At 30.2% G+C, this 17,908-nt stretch overlaps 1 protein-coding gene across 2 annotated transcripts; it reads right to left on the bottom strand.

Annotated features, from left to right (window-relative positions):
* Positions 1-1,870: 1,870 nt before the first annotated feature.
* Positions 1,871-3,965, bottom strand: LOC120181106 (amino acid transporter ANT1-like). Of its 2 annotated transcripts, XM_039186313.1 has the most exons (4): positions 3,735-3,965; positions 3,020-3,661; positions 2,280-2,337; positions 1,871-2,243 (listed from the first exon to the last, which is right to left on the bottom strand). In XM_039186313.1, exons 1-4 carry the CDS (start codon positions 3,957-3,959, stop codon positions 1,930-1,932), a joined length of 1,239 nt encoding a protein of 412 aa, XP_039042244.1. In that variant the 5' UTR covers positions 3,960-3,965; the 3' UTR covers positions 1,871-1,929. The 2 variants fall into 2 exon arrangements, with proteins under 2 accessions (XP_039042244.1, XP_039042243.1); XM_039186312.1 differs by having other exon boundaries at positions 1,872-2,337.
* Between the last annotated feature and the right edge of the window lie 13,943 nt (positions 3,966-17,908).

The raw sequence follows: 17,908 nt of genomic DNA, 5'->3' as shown, positions 1-17,908 counted from the left end.
CAACAATTTGTCCCTAAAGAATACTCTTGCCTTTCATCTCGTAAGATTTTCTTAGTTTCTTGCACAATAGGTTTTGTTTGTGTTTAAAAAGCAGATACACTATCAAAGTCTAAATTATAATTTCAACGCCATTCTTGATTTAGGCTTATAGACCATTAACCCCATTAAATTGGCTTTTAACTTTACTTATATACTATTTTATTAAATTTTAATTAAGTAGAATATAATTTGACATTGAATTATAGTAAACTATTAATGTTTTATTTATAATTTTTAGAATTATAATAATATTCACTCATTTTTTATTATATTTTTCTGAGTTAAATATGACTAATAAGTCAATTGGTGAGTAAATACATAAACCAATATTCTAAAGAATAATAATTGACATAATGAGTCTAGATGAGTCCATAGCAAAGGTCGCATATTGATATACACCACAATAAATTTATAACTATTGTTAAAGGGGTAATGTAGCATACTAAATTAAAAAAAATATTTCATTTGCTCCCTCAATTGTAACTACAATTTTATTATTCATTTTTCAATGTTTTTAAGTAATAATTCCAAATTTTTTTAAAACTCAATTTTTAAATATATGGATTTTCAAAAATTATTTTTAAAATTATAAATATATTTTTAAAATTATATTTAATATTATTAATCAAAAGTTAAATAATTGAATCACATTGTTTAATAAAAATTTGATTTAATTTATTGATAATTAAAATTGTTGAATCTAGAAAATTATAAATTATAAATTTTACAAATATAATCACAATGAAATAAAAAAATTAATTATAAATTAAAAAAATTATAATTTTAAAAATGAACTATGAATTACTATATATATATATAATTGAGTTTTTAGAATTATTATTTAGAAATATTGAAAAAAAATCAAAATAAAATTTTAGTTGAAATTGAGAGATCGAATGATATTTTTTTATTAATTTAACATGTCACGTTACCCCTTTAATGATAATTAAAAATATGGTATCAGTTTTGTAAAAATATTTAAAATATAGTGTCTATTATGTAATTTTTAAAAGTTACATATTCAAAAGGATTATTTTAACATAGTTTAATGACCATTTAAAAATTTTATCCTATAAAATTAGTTACACTTTCAACGTGTGACATGCATTCTAGAATTTTTTACTAGTCTACAATGAGCACTACACATCAAAATCCACTACTAACGACATATAATGATATGCATTATTAATATAAGACATGGTAAAATTTAAAAAAATGATCATTAAATTTTGATAAATTATTTTTATGTGACACTAGATTTTTAAAAAACGACAACACAAAGAATAAAAAGAAAATTAACTTTGAAAATCTAAAAGAAAAATCTAATATCTTATTTGACCCATCAATTATAATTAAATTTTTAATTTAGTATATTTTTCAATATTTTTAAGTATAATTCTAAAAAATTATAAAATAATAATAACGTGTGATCAAGGCAGAACTATTAATTTTTTAAAAGAAATTAAAAAATAAAAATACTATATAATAAAATGAAAGAAAAATAATGAATATGACAATCAACGACCAACAATAAGATTAATACCGCCATCGATCATAAAGATGAAGAAGAAAAAAAACTAACGACAACACAAAGAATAAAAAGAAAATTAACTTTGAAATCATTTGGATGGGAATTTTAATGTTTTAGGAGAATTTTTGGCATGCTACTTGTAAAATTTACTAAATGTTTACAGCAGAAAAGGAACAACTAAATCATTGTTCATGGATTTTACATTCGAAAGCAAAATGGAAGTATGAAAATGGTGGAATCAATTCCATTGGGCAAAGAGGAAGTAGATGAAATACTATGTGCTGATATACTTGACGAACTGAATTTTCGATACAAAATATTCCGAAACCGAAATTTGTTTATTTCTTTGTTTTCCAGTATCAGACTCCACCTATGGTGGTATAGGTACCATAAACTGCAAAAAGCAATCCACACAACACAATGAAAACATCCAAGCTTTTTTGCCAGAAACTCAAAGATGACCCCAACAATGTTAGGTGAAAGGAGGCTGGCAAAACAAAAGAGATCAATGCACATACTGTACTCCCAACAAGCGAGACTAAAACGCCAAATCCGGGGACGAACGATGCCAACACCGCCAAACCGATTACCAGAACTGCTCTACCGATGCATACTCCGAACTTTCCTAATCTCGTAATCGAACTTTCGGAATCGTTGTTGTGAAACTTCTGAAACCAAAATCTTTTCTTCAACGTCCCTTCCATGATTTCACAAACAGGGTGAACCATCATGGGGAATGTAAACACTAACCCCAGGCACATACCAATCTGTTTGCATCAGACCACCAATTCAGTATGTCATTCTGTTAACTATACAATTTCAGCGCCACATTGTAGGACTAGAGAGGCTCTGCAAGTTTATGTAAATTAAACAGAACTTAGTTTAGTTTAAAGCACACGAAGCTTCGTATTCCTAGAAGCGGCCTGAACTGATCTCGATATTGTTGGTGCAACTTCCTCGTCTTAGCTCGAACAATTACACGGAACTATGGAAGGTTAAGTGCTAATCCATGGTATGTTAAAGTCTTAAGAATATTATAATCTATGTGATATGTTATGCTTAAGATCTTTGTTTAGAAGTAAATAGGAATGGTGATAAGTCCTTAAGGTACTAAAGATCTATATCTGCACATGTTTTCCCCTTTGTTCTTTTTTCAATTCTCTGCTTTCTGCTTAATCAGGCCATGTCTATCTATATAATCGATTAGATCTTTACATCAAATTTTATACAATAGAGGAGCAAAACGACAACCGTAATACAAGTTCCGATACTAGGAGTAACTAAAAGCAATGTGGAAAATGGTAAAGTAGATAGGTAACCAGAGCAGTTTATTATGTGTATTAACTTGAATTGAGGCCTTTTAGTTTTCATTATAATAAAGTAACTGAATATAAGCTCAAAGTTCATGCTTGAAAACTAAATGTATGCTTAAAGATATCTAAAATTTACCTGGACTGCAATGGCTGTCCAATCATTGGGAAGATTTAGTGTTATGACATCCTTTGTGTCATCACCATAAGCAATGTACCCAAAAGTCCCAAACAAAATATATACAACTATGATCCATGCAAACGAAATGGCTAGCACCTTAGGAAATGTTTTCCTCTCCCTCATGGATTGCTCAAGAGCCAGTGTCATTCCGAACCCTTCGAAACAGTACACCGCCGTCCCGGCTGCGAATGGAAACCCTCCCAAGTTGAAGGCTTCCCTATCTCTAAATGAAAATTTCCCCACAATTGCCTGTTGTACATCTTCTTTAACAACGAATCCCATCGCCAAAAGGTTGCATAAGTCGGCAAAAATGCTGAAGGGTGCGAAAGCTGAGAGGGATCCGATCCACGACAATGCCATTTCAATAGGGACTAACAAGAATATGTATGATGGAAAGGTGAGGCCATGGAGTTTGAACACTGATGCAAGGTTTTGGCCAATGAATACCAAGTATGCTACAGAGCCTCCACATTGGGAGATGCATATGAGAAATTCTGTCATGTAACGCCCCGGTTTTCCTATGCACCTGAATCCCAAATCACCATACGTTGTTCTTCCCTTCAATTCTTCTTCTGATGCTAATTTGTGCCTGCACTCAATCTGTGTACCAATGTTAAAGGCAAGTCTTCAATAACAAAAAGAAAATATAAAGAAAGAAAGAATTTATACTAACAAGGAGGAGCATGCAGTAGAAAGTAGCCGAGCCGACGATGATGGCGCCGAGTGATCCGGCGAGCCAACCGGTGACTCGAAAAGCATAAGGAAGGCTTAAAACGCCGGTTCCAACTATTGAAACTATGATGTTCCCTATGGTTTGAAGTTTGGAAGCAGTTCCTTGTGTTGATGACAATGGTGATGGGTTGATCAAAGGAATTATATCACATTTTTTGTCTTCCATTGCTTTTTTTTTCCTTCTTTAAATCATTGCGTTGCACAGCGGGGAAGGAGATTTACGATCAACAGTTCAATGCCACGTTGATGTTCTTAAACTATAAAGGACATGCAGTTTCATGTTAAACGATGACAGATCCAAAGGGTAAGAATTTGATTGAATTTCTAATGAGAGAAAAAAAAAAGTGGTTTTAGATCTAAGAATTAAGGAATGTTAGTCTCCTGCCATGTTCTCCACTGTATTTCCAGTTTTCGTGCGGCTATTTTGGTAAGCTGGTAGGCTAACTTTGTCAATTAAAAATTGATATTTTCATTTTAATTTTTATTTATTTATTTTGGAACTGAAACAAATTTGATCGATTTGACTATCATAGGCATGGGAATAAGGAGTTGGAATGGCAACGGGCGGGTTTTGCTCCCTCATCCCCGTTCCCGCCCCATTCCCCATTGGATATTTTATCGGGGTGCTCCGGCGGGGTTTTTTTTGTCCCGTCCCCGAACCTGACCCGATCCCGAGAAAAATCGAGTAGTCGTAGTTTTCATAAAAAATAGAAAAAAACGATAACAAAAAACTGGAAAATTAGTCTACATGATTTACAATTCAAACTACAGTCACAAATTCAAACTCAATTCTAAATAATTGTCTAAACTCCAAAATAAAACACATATAATAAATACAAACTTGTTCCGATATGAAATCATAACGAAGGCATACGTAATATTAAGTCAAATAAAGTCATTCAAAATCGTCGTGCCACTTTTGTCACTTTCTTTGGTTGCTCTCTACATTGAGAAATTTATCAATAAATCAACCAAATTTTACTTTAATAATTATAAAAGCATGTTACCAAAATAGTAATGTTTTTATAAACATTATTTACCTCATCCACGTCATAATCATATTCAACAGAGCGACAATATGCATTAGTCTCTTCTGAACAAGTTTCTATAAACAAATAACATAAATTATCCTTTAACACAAATATTATTCAAAAAGGAAATGACATATAAGTTAATATAGAATATAGTGTTACTGACTTCCTCAAATCTCATTCAACAACCAACTTTACGCACACATTAAAGCCTCCAAAATTTTTGGATGAAATCGATTTTGATGTGAATTTATTAATCTTTCACTAGTGCTGAATGCGGATTCTGAGGCAACAGTGGAATCAAGAATTGCTAAAATATCTTTTGTTATCCTTTGAAGTGTCGGATACTTACCTCCATTCGTCTTCCACCAAGCCAACAAATCAAGATCCACGTCTTTAGGCAAAAGATTATGTTTCAAGTAGTTGTCCAATTCGGCCATATCACCAGAGTCATCATTCTCACTAGCTATTGAAGCAATGTCGGATAAGAGTTTTTTGAATATAAAATTAAAATCTCAGGTTAAATGTTTTGTTTGTATTATATATAATTAATATATAAAATATTAAAATATAAAATACTATATATATATATATCATCGGGGCGGGGCGGGGATACCTTGGCCCGAACCTGAACCCAAAAAAATCTCCGAATTTTACCCTGATACCCGACTCGATATTCTTCAAACCCAATCCAACCTGAACTTACCCGGGTTTTCCCGTCGGGTTCGGGTCGTCCTGTCATTCCTAATAAGGAGACGAAAAGGGGGAAAATGTGATCTCTCGGTTTATTGAAAAATTATTAGATGGTTCTGGCTCACCACGTTATCTGCGGTTTAATCAATAATAATTTTTCATCTCATTTTTTCAAGGTGAATCTTCATCTCAGTCCTACGTGTAAATAAAGAGTGGACATTTATTTATAAGTTATTTTAAAATTTGTAACTCTCATTTACTACACCATAAATGACGTAGTGAGTCGGAACCATGAAATAATTTTCTTCTTTATTTATTTTGGTTCCAAATGATTGAGGTTAAATTCATCCACGGTGCTTCACTTATTACTCAAATTACATGCTCATCCATAACATTTTAAAATACGATTTACTATTCATAACCTTTCAAAAAGTTACACCATCTATCCTTTATGTAGTAACTCTTCAAAGTTTAATAAGTGGTGTATATACAAGTTAGATTTTATTATTTAATAATTATTTCTATTTTATTCAAAGATAATTTAAATATATAAATATAAAATATTTTAAGATTTCAAGAATTCTAAATCATAATTTGAGTAATTGATGTCGTTCAAACATAAAATTAATATTTCTTTTAAAAAAATAAAAAATAAAACCAAATGTGTTCAGATTGTAATTATTTATTTCTTCTCCCACAATTAATAACCTCTGATAATAGCTTATTAAAAATGTATTCACAAACTCTGATATTTAAAAATAAAATAATATTATATCATGATAATATAATATTAAATTATCTTATCATCAATAAATGATCTCTCTTAAGGTGTCGGGTTCAAGCATCGGTGATTGTAGGGTATTTCAATATTCATTGTCAAATAATTGAGAGTCTTTATAACCGATACTATTACGTGTAATCATCCCAGATTATTAAAGAAAATCTCCTATCTTTATTTTGTGTCAGTTTGTTTAAAATATAATTCAATATTTCCTCTTTGAATTAAAACTTCATCTCTTTTGAGATGCTTCTAACTAGCTAATTCTAACAATCTCTTACTTTTTCTTTATGATTTTCTTTAGGACTAATTGATTGAAAATACCAGAATGATTAGTGTTATTTAAAGTAGTAAATCTTAATTTTATTTGGTATATAACTGATCATAAAATAACTCAGGCATCTACATTCTGATTTGCAGTGTCCTATTTCGCCCTTCAATTCATCCAACTCTAACTCAAGCTCTGGCCGAAGCCATAATGGAAGTGGTGCCAATAGCCTGCACAATGTGCATGAGAACAATAGTGGATGGCCTTTTGATTTCGGGGTCAATGTGTATACGAAGGACATTGTTTTCTTTATATCCTGTTGAGATTATAATATAAAATTAGTTAGATTTTGCTTTTTAGAGTGAGTCCAAAAAAATGCAAGTTGGAAAGATTTGCAGACCAAGTGGGATAAATGCTTGTATTGTTAGAAATATAACTATCCGAGATGAAAAGAAAAATAAATATTTTACTAATAATTAAAAAGAATAATTTAGAATTAAAAACTCGATTTCCGACAAATTAATAAATTGAAAACAAGTTGAGGTATGTAGTTACACAGTTTCATTAAGATAGATTTTCAAACACTCCTTGATGCTCGAGATCTTTGGTCATTTGTCTCCCAATATACAACAATGAGATAATTAGAGTACAGTAATTGAAAAACTAGAGGAGAAGAAAAAAGATTTTTTAGTTTTATTTGACCTAGTAGGTTTACACTTTATTTATAAGGTTCCACGTAGGAGAATAATTGAAAATAATATATTCTGAAAATTATGAGTATTCGAATAAATCCGGAAGTAATCCATTAATATCATATCTAATCGAATATATATTCATGAACTGCAAGACATACCATATTAGTATTTGAATTTAAAGAAATAATAATATATCCTTTTAATTTAGAATATTAAAAAAGATATGTCGCATTTAAAGAAAATTTTAATTCATAATAGGTAAAATATACATATTCCCCAAAAGGTTAGACCAGTCCAAACTAGAAGTTGCAAACGGGTCATTTAGATCGAGTTGGTTAGGTTAATTTCGGTTTGGATCATTTCGGTTTAGACTTAACTCGGGTCGGATCATTTCGGGTTTCAATTTTATTCGAGTCTATAGTAATTCGGGCCGGGTTCGAATCGGGTTGGGTCATTTCGGGTTTCGATTTTATTCAGGTCTATAGTAAGTCGGGTCGATTTGGGTATTGAGTAGGGTCAATATCAGATTAGTTGATTTCGGGCCGGATCAATATCCAATAAATTATTTTCGGTTTGGGTCAACTTTAGATCTTCAAGGTAATTGAAGTTGAGTTGGGTATAAGTCAAATCAAGTATATATAGAATTATTGATATATTTTTGTAAAAAATGTGTCTTTTTTTTTAAATATTATCATTTGTGTTCAATTTCATTCAAATTCAATTATCATTTATGGATTATACTTGAATTCAAACTCGATCTATAAGATATGTTAGAGTTTGTGATATTTTTTATTGATCCGGACTGAAAAATTTATAGTACGATCTATTTGATTAAAAAACAAAAAATTTAATTATAAGTTTTATTATCTATTAAATTTTGAATTAGATATTTAACATTTAAATATATATATAATAATTTTATTAACCTTAAAGCAGTAATAATATACTATTTATGTTTGAATAAATATTATTCTAAATATATTTATAAATGATATTATATTATTATATCATCGATAATATTTTAATTTTAAATTATAAATAAAAATAGATATCTTTATATTGTAAAAATAAGTTATTTGTATAGTATAAAACTAAGTTATTTTTATATTAAATTTAAATAACTATATTTTTTATATACAAAAGAATTAAACCAATTTGTAAATTATTTTAATAGTTTTGAAAAGTTATTTTAGTAGTTCCAAAGTAAAATATTAAATTAATAATGAATTGCATCATATGTCTCTAAACTATTACTCTCATTTTAAATTAGTCCTTAAACTTTTAAATATTTCAATTTCATCCTTAAATTATGACTCTCATTCTAAATTCGTCCTTAAACTTTTGAACATTCGAATTTCATCCATAAAATATGAATCTCATTCTAAATTGGTTTGTAAACTTTTAGATCTTCCAATTTTATCTCAAAATTCATCCAAATACGTAATCCATTTCAACCATAGTTTAACCTAAATATTTTTTCAACATATAATAATATAACTTGCCTAATGATTTATTAATAAGAGATGTGATTAGTATACGAATAATTTAGGATAAAATTGAAATATTAAAAGAGTTTGGGACCAATTTAGGATGAAGTTCATAACTTGGGGATGAAAATGAAATTTTCAAAAGCTTAAGGACTAATTTAAAATAATATTCATAGTTTAAGGATAAATTGAAATGTTTAAAAGTTTATGGACTAATTTGAAATGAGGGCCATAGATTGGGAACATATGCTACAATTAACTCATTAATAATACATAATTTGATCTAAATAAATTTAAAATAATTTAGTAAGTTATTTTAGTATTTTTAAACATTTTAATTCAATTATCGAGTAAAAATCAAGTCAATGTTCGATTTAGATCGGGTTTAGATAAATTAAATTTGGGTTACTTTCGGTTCAGGTTATTTTCGGTTCGGTTGCTTTCTGTTGGGTTACTTTTGGTTTGGCTAAAATTTGGGTCTATTTCAGTCTGATTCGATTTTTTGAGTTTTGGGTCAAATTTGGATCATAATGTTCGAGTTTATTTTGGGTCTCAGTTTAGGTAAATCGATTCAGGTAATCGGGTTCGAGTCAAATTTGTCAGGTATAGTCCAAACATTCACATTGTGCAAGTGCATCCCATCACCAATCGATTTAGTAAGCTTGGATTTGCACCTTCAAAGAACGATCATGAGTTTTATCCTACTAATATGGGATTTAGGTTTTCCATTTTTCTTATACAATTCACAAGTATCCTATTTTGAGTATCGATTTCTCATTCATCACTTAACCGTTTTTAGCATATGAGATACCGATGTAAAGATCTCATAAAGTAAAATATGAATAAATAAATTCATTATTCAAAGCTCCACTTGTACCTATAAAAATATGGCTTAAGTTTCAACATGTACTATCGAGAAAAGATTTATATCACAACAATGAAGACTTGAAACAAGAACAAAAGGGAAATTACATCTCAATGTAAGTGTAACACCCCAAATTTTGGGCTAGTAGTTTTGGGTTTACCCGAGAGGTATGTGGGCCATGTGGATTTCATAAATTAAGTTGTTGGGCTTAATTGGGTTGGAATTAGACCCAATTAGCCATAAAAAGAGGTTTATTGAATGATAGAAAAATAAGGAGTGACCAAGAGTGTAATTTCACCTTTTAAAATGAAATCTTTTATACATCCCATTTCATCTCATTCCCTTCATTTTCTCTTCATTCCCATTTCTTCCTTCTTCCTCCTCAAGCCCCATAAGTTAAAGGTAAGTCCTTAAGCCATTTTCTACTTCTTTTAAACTCCATTTTCGTTCTAAATCCCTCTAGCAACATCATTTTATTGAATCAAAGTCTTAGGTTTTTGTAGCTGAAGAAACTGGGGGTTTTCATCCAAATCACAAAAGACAGAAGTGTGGCTAAGAAATGAGTTTTATTTCGGGATTCAAATATTAAGGTGGTTTATTTGTAATCCTTTGGAGTGTTAAGGCTTTCATAAATATGATGAATTGTTAAGATTTGTGTAGTTGAGTATTTTAGGGTTTAAACTTGATTCATGCCATAGATGATGTTTTAGATGTAAAGAAGGTGTTTTATGATACTTTAAGACCCTAAATAACTACCCACAACATTACTACATGATTAAGAACCAAATTATGGCCTTTAGAGTGATTTTAGGTATTTTTTGAGCTTGAATAAAATATTTCAAGGTTTGAGTATCGATACTAGATGAATTAGGGAAAAAATTAGGGATTTCAGGAAGAGAGTACTACCCCTACAGTATCCATACTCAAGGTAACAATATCGACATTGAGCCCCATTTTCAGTAGCAGAATGTATTTTTTGTATCGATACTCATAGGGGTATCGATACTTGACCCTATAGTATTGATACTTGACCCTATGATGTCGATACTTGACCCTATGGTATCAATACTTGACCCTAGGGTATCGATACTACCCACCTTGGATGATCAGATTTGACCCAGTTATGGTCCATAAGAGCTAGGGATGGTCCATAAGGATATAACTAAGTCTGTGAGGGACGTAAATGGCCAAAGGGGCCCATCAACACTCATAGGAGTAGGTTACAACCAGAGTAACCATAGCAGACATAACGCGTCCAAGTATATTTAGTTGAAAATGTAACAAATATATTAGAATAGAGGATCATTGCGGAGGGTGTACCGACAAGTGGTATGACTGAATAATCATATTATGAAATAGCATAATCATGTACTGCAAATGATAGAGAGTGATGGACTACAGATGTTCCTTTAATTCGAGGGTAAGGGTGAATTGAAGGAAAGTGCAGTAAGAGCAAATAGAGTATCGCTACCTAGAAATAAACCCGAGTCAGATATCAAGCTAGTCAGTAAACAGTAAACACAGTAGTCATCATGAAGCCATGAAACACATAGAGACTTCTTTAGAGTTAGAGAATGACTAAAATACCCCTAAGTAGCGAACAACCAGATCTGCACAGATTATCACTAGTAATAGCTAATAAACCCTCGCACTAAGTTCTATATGAGAGAATGAGTGAGATAGCAACCAGGGAGAAAAATAACTTAAAATATCTAAAGACATAAGTATCATAAAAATAGCCTTTAAATGACACTCGAGAAACAACCATGACACCTAGGTTAATTTAGTAGTACACCAATTGTCTTTCTTGTTAGAATGTCTAGGTATATACCAGTTAGTGCCAAGACACTTTAGATGCCAACTAGGCACAAATGCCCCAAGACTCTATGGAGTAAGTTGATGGGGTACGTTTTCGATGTAGCTCCAGATCTCACTCTAAATACCCAAGGGGTCGAGTGTACATTTGTGATACAGTTCTAGATCTCATACCAGGAACCCAAGGGTATCTTAGGTAGGCTAGAGGGGTGCGTAAACTTCGAGATACAAACCCCTCAGTTGTATAATGATGCCTACCTCAGCTTATGTGTTGTATAGTAGTATCAGTGTTGCATTTAGATAATGATAAGTAGAGTTAGTATTGCATTCAGATAATGCATAGAAGAGTCAGTGTTGCATTTAGATAATGCAGAGCACAGTCAGTGTTGCATTCAGATAAAGCACATCAGAGTAAGTGTTGCATTCAAATAAAGCACATCAGAGTCAGTGTTGTATTCAGATAATGGACGGGAGTGCCAAAATCGTATTTAGATAATGCACAACAGATACAATCATTAGGGTTAGCAACCCTTTAGAGGTTTACTCATGGCTAAGCCCTGAGCAGAGAATATAGGGAAGCGTGCAACTCCTACTTCAGTAATAGAACAACTAAGCCTTAAGTATGTAACACTTTATCTAGATAATGCATGTACCTACTGCTTAGTATCATGTCTTTATCATGCTTGTGTTTATGAAATTCTTAATGTTTCTCTAGATTAGCGATTATACCAATGGGCTTTGTAAGCCCAACTTTCAGATATTTTCCGTTGGTAGGTGGTTAAGCAATTCGTGGAGCACCATCGTATAAGGACTTTCATCATCTTCTTCAAGGTACTTTACTTTAGCTTAGTGGGCATATATATTCATAGAACCTTACTCATAGATTCAAATTAGTATAAGAAAGAGTTTGTAATATTTGATTTAAACTATGTGTCACGGAGCTTCGGTTTTATAAAATGTTTTTTTATAACATTTACTTATATTTTATTTATGATATCATTCAACATGTTTGAAAACAAATAACAGTTTTTTAACTTTAGCCTAATGTGGCACTTTAGCCTAATTAGGTTTAGGGTCTTACAGTAAATCATATCGTTAAACATTTACAAGAACAATAACGTAAGCAACAAAAGATATCTTCAGTAGGGCTGTAAATGAGAGGAGACAGATTGTGAGCTACTCGAGATCGACTCGGTCAAGGCTCGATAAATACTCGGATCGAATGGATTCTACTCGAACTCGATCTCAACTCAAATTCTTAATGAGCCGAAACGAGCTACTTGATACTCGACTCGAAAAGCTCGTGAGTAGCTCGAAAATATAATATATTAAGATTTTATTTTTTAAAAAATAAATTATTAATAATATTAATATGTGTTGAATCTTTTTTACAAATACAATAAGGCTTTCATGTATTTAAGGTTCAGGTTCGAGTTTGAGTTTGAGGATTCAATCTTGTTAAGTTTAAGATTTCATTTCGAGCCTTTTCGAGCTGCTCACGAGCTTCAGTTCAGGATTTCGAGTTTGAGTCGAGCTTAAAAATTTTAAGCTCACGAGTTTTCGAGTCGAGTCGAGCTCCATTTCAGAGTTTTCGAGTCGAGTCGAGATCAGCAACACTCGAGCTCGACTCGGCTCGTTTACACCCCTAATCTTCAGATTCAGACCAAAAACAAAAGCATCATTAGTTTACCTAAAAGATCTGAACCATACCAAGTTTCTTAAGGGAGTTCATCGAGCAAAGTCAAAAAGGAATTTGTAAAATCAAACTCCATATTTACCAAAATGATGTTTTAAATAAACAAATCGAACAACACTTTACAAGCTAGCTACGGAGTAAGTGTTAAAACCACAACATAATAAATATAAAAATTAACTAGTATATAATCATGGAAAATCATCAAGAATAAAATACTAGATGCGGAAGCGTACCTGAATTAATTGATATGTTAAAATCTTTAAATCTTTCTTTGGTTGTGATCTTCCAAGAAGATAGAGTTCTCTTGAGTATAAACTATTTGACGAGATAAGAGAAAATACGAGATGATTTATTTCTTGGGGGCTATGACGTCTTTATATAGTTGATTTAAGAATAAGTTATTGTATGTACTTATAACTCTAACCCTTAACAAATTATAGGTACAACTTTAATATTATCTACACTTTAATTTCCATGATACTTATAATACCTTATAACTTTATAACCTAATTGGTCACTTAATTTTATGTCACATTTTATGATAACAATATACATTAAAATAAGTTCTCATAATTATAGATTTTCCCACTTGGGCAACATATGTTTCTTGAAAAATATAACCTTATGAGCTCCAAATTTGTTATCATACAATAGGTATTCTATAACAATCTCATCTATCAACTATATCGATATATGATCAAAACTTCCTTTGTTATATCAATCATGACTATACCCATCAATGGTCATGTATACAAACACAGTCAAATGGCATAGATCAATCATGAAGTGTAGCATGGAAATTACATTCAATGTGAATTGTACATGTCTATTTCCAACTAGTCCTCTTTAAACATTAGTGAGATCAAATTTTACCGAAGCCAGAGTGTGGATAAACCAAAATAAACTTTATTTCTATAGAAAATAACCTTAAAATAAATATCCTTAAACTGAAGTAATTGAAATCGTGTTTATAACAAACGAGAATTTTAAAGTTCAAACTCCCACTAAAATTGAATATTCTTAAGTGATATTACTACAGTTCCTTATTAAGCATGCAATTATGAGTTTGTATAATTAATATGCTCTATAAACATATAACCACTATAAATTATCTTTAACAACCAGAAACATAATGTTTATGTGCTTAGATTTTAAGGTATTTCTGTTGTATATGGAATAAAAGACTGCAACTTAATTGTCACAAAATAACTCAAGCGGTATTTCTTATCAATTCATAATTAGCAGTTCATGTGACAAAATGTTGCATCTATATTCCAATAAGTTAGAGCCCATAAACCTGATGATCTTTTACTTACTGATATATGAGCATGTAACATTTTTGTTCTTAAATGTATCGTATGAATCAATTCGGATGCTATCCAACGATCCATACCCAAATTACTTAAATACCTGCTTAATATCCTAAAATCATACACCATATCTGAATGCGTATAAACCATATTATAGATTAAATTCTTTATTTATTTTGAAGCATAAGGAACCTTTTTGCATTTCATTAGTTTCAAACTCATTCTTAGGGCACTGACTAAAACAAAACTTGTTTCCTTTGGCAATAAGAGATATCATTTAGTTTACTCCCACAGAACTTATAGTATATACAATTGTTAATCAAATTCATCTCAAAACCAAACGAGAAAGTCACTTGGTGAAATTTTTTATACAACTAACGAAAGTCAAACTTAAACTCATAAATGGATTTCCTTAATTTTATCATTAATTTTGTATTATCATATATAATTTTCTAATTGCACCGTATAAAACATCTCATCAATGTTTCCATTGAGAAACACAATTTTTAAATCCAACTTATGTAATTCTAAATAAAAAATGAATAACAAATATCATGATTATCCTAAAAGAGTCTTTTAATGAAACCAAAGAGAAAGTCTCTACAAAATTAATGTATTCTTTCTAAGTATATCCTTTAGGGGTAAATTACAAATTTGGTAACTTAACTTTACTCTCTTTCTTATTTCACACAATGTACTTTAAATCTTTTCAATTTCCTCACTGAACTTAATACATTGAGTTTTTTAGTCACCTAGTTGTTTCCTCACAAACATGTTATAAATGAACTTTTATATATATGCAAAACGATGCGTTTTGGTGAAAATTTTGTTTTTTAAAACTTCGTTTTAACACCATTAACTATTTAACGAAAGAGTAATGAAAAACCCAATGTATTAAGTTCGGTGAGGAAATTGAAATCTTTAAAAATTCAGTGAGCAAAATAGGATATAGAGTAAAGTTTAGTTATGAAATTTCTAATTTACCCATCCTTTAGATACAAGACATGTCTTATACTGGTTAACATTACCCTTTTCATCCATCTTGGTTTTAAATATTAATTTACTACCAATCAGTTTTGCACCTTCAGGTAATGAGACAAGTTCTCAAACTTTACTATCTTGTATAAAACTTATACTCTTCTTTATGGCATTAATCCACTTTTATGAATCAAAACTTTTATGACATGAAGAAAGTTGATTTTCATTGTCATCCTTATTTCTTGGAGAAATATAACATAATAATCTAAATAACATTTCTCTCATCTCGTGGATCTTCTTAATGACACTTGTTCTTTTAGGTTGTTGAGTTTGTTCTTTTAAAATAATTTCTCGTCTTAAATGGAGAGTTGTTCAAAATAACCTTGTTGAGATTCTAGATTCACTTCTAGATTAACGACATGTATAAACACATGCCATCAAAAGTGATAATAAGAATTGAGTTATAATTCAATTTATCCTCAAAATCAGTTCCTTAACCCTTATTTCTCCCTCCAAACTCATTAAAAATAATGTTATAGATATCATCTTAAAAATACTCCTAATTATGATCTCATAAAACTTATAATCCTAGATCGCTCAAAATAATTAAAATAGTTGCTTAATATGTTAGAATTCAATTTTTCCTCATTTGTCCTAACTTATCTCAAAAGATAACAACCCTTTATAACATATTGTTGTCTCTTTTGAGTTAGACTCTTAATAACTACATTTTAATTTTATTTTGCCATTTTCTTTATATGTACTTTTCAAATGAGTACTTTCAAACTTATTATGCTTCAACCTTTGTTCCTCTTGCACACAATGAAAAATGAGCCCATTTAGAGTTCATTTCTCCCTTTGAGTTTGTTAAACTCAATCTTAAGCACCTTAAGTCTTGAAGCAACATAGAACATATTCATAATGTACTCCCTCACATTTCCTTGACCCTTATACTTTATAGACATCAAAGAAGTCAAAAGTGATGTAATTTAAAATTTATTGTTTTTGGGGAAAAAATTCTCAATTTCGTCAATGAACCCATTGGTCTAAGTAATCTTTTTAGTTTATGTGTCTCTAAAGGCTTCAAAAAATATTGTTTTGCTTGATGATCACTAAACTCATGCAATTTGGACAAATTTTATCTCTCAAAATCCTTTCAACCATTAAGATGTTATCCCCATGAGAGGTACAAAATGTTTTTCCTTAGTGCAAAGCCTATTTTCATACAACCAAAATCTTATATAAGTTCATTTTTTCCATCACTTGAAATTTATCCCATTAAGCATGATAATAAAATTGATATTAGTAGAAACCGTGACAACAAAAGAACTAGATGAACAAAATAAAAAAGAAGCTCACATAAGCAAACAATAAATTTAAATCATGGCTAATTATCATCTCAAGATACCAAACACTACATTAATATCAAGTCTTTGGACAGTAATACTAATAGAAAATGGTACTCTTATTGTAGTAATCAAACACTGATAATAAACATTGTCAAACAAAAAAACTAATCTTTGGACTAATGTAATGCTCACATAAAATACCTTATATTTGTCACATATTATTACCACATGTGTGGCTTGAAATCCAGTCAAATAGTAATTTTCCTTCGAGACAATTAATAAACACATGAATCACAAGAAACACATAATCATTTTGATATTTTAAATAAATTGGTCTACACAAAAGAGATCACTTTGGAGACATTGTGTTTCAGCTAGTTTATCAAAATATCAGACATAACCATAATATGAATTAATTTGTTTCCAAATATATCTAATAACCAACAATCAAAACTGAAGGTCGAATTGAATATATACATATATTGCATTAATAATATAAATAAAATCATATAAATATTATCAACCAATCAATTTATCTTAATTTTATCTTTCTATTAAATTAAAAAGATAATCAAAATAATAATAATTTTGAATATACTTTAACCTTATCTCAAAATATCGTATGCCCCATTAATATTTCTAAAATAACCCAAAATAAGAATGTATAAAGGACACCATTAGAAACTGAAAACATTAATCTTTGATTATTTCTCAAGAATTTCTTAATCATGTTTTATCAAAAATTAAATCAAAATATGACACAATTGTAATACCTGATTTTTGTTCGACCTATTTTTCTTTTCCAAAGGCCAAACATTTCTATTGAAGCTGATTTTGAATCCCAAGACATCAGCCGACTTGCAACAAATTTTCAAGCAAGATCCAAATGTTTTCAGGAGATGATGTCATCTTAAGATGGAAGGTCTTTCAGTTAGCTTTTCACACACTTTGAAACATCTCAATCGGAAATCGAAAACTCAAGACATGCTCATTTTTAACGAAGACAACGCGTGTAGAAAATTTGATATGGGCCCAATACAAGAATTTTAATTTATTCCGAATTTTCAATTATTTTATTGATTATTTGTGAATAAATTCAGCTTTATAGTTTCCATTATTTATTTACGGAAATTTAAGATTTTTTTATTAG

Source organism: Hibiscus syriacus, unplaced genomic scaffold (assembly GCF_006381635.1).
Source record: "Hibiscus syriacus cultivar Baekdansim isolate YM2019G1 unplaced genomic scaffold, ASM638163v2 tig00112508_pilon, whole genome shotgun sequence".
NCBI classification, from domain to species: Eukaryota; Viridiplantae; Streptophyta; class Magnoliopsida; order Malvales; family Malvaceae; genus Hibiscus; species Hibiscus syriacus.
The sequence above is the reverse complement of the archived record's forward strand: the minus strand, read 5'-3'. Positions and strand labels throughout refer to the sequence as shown.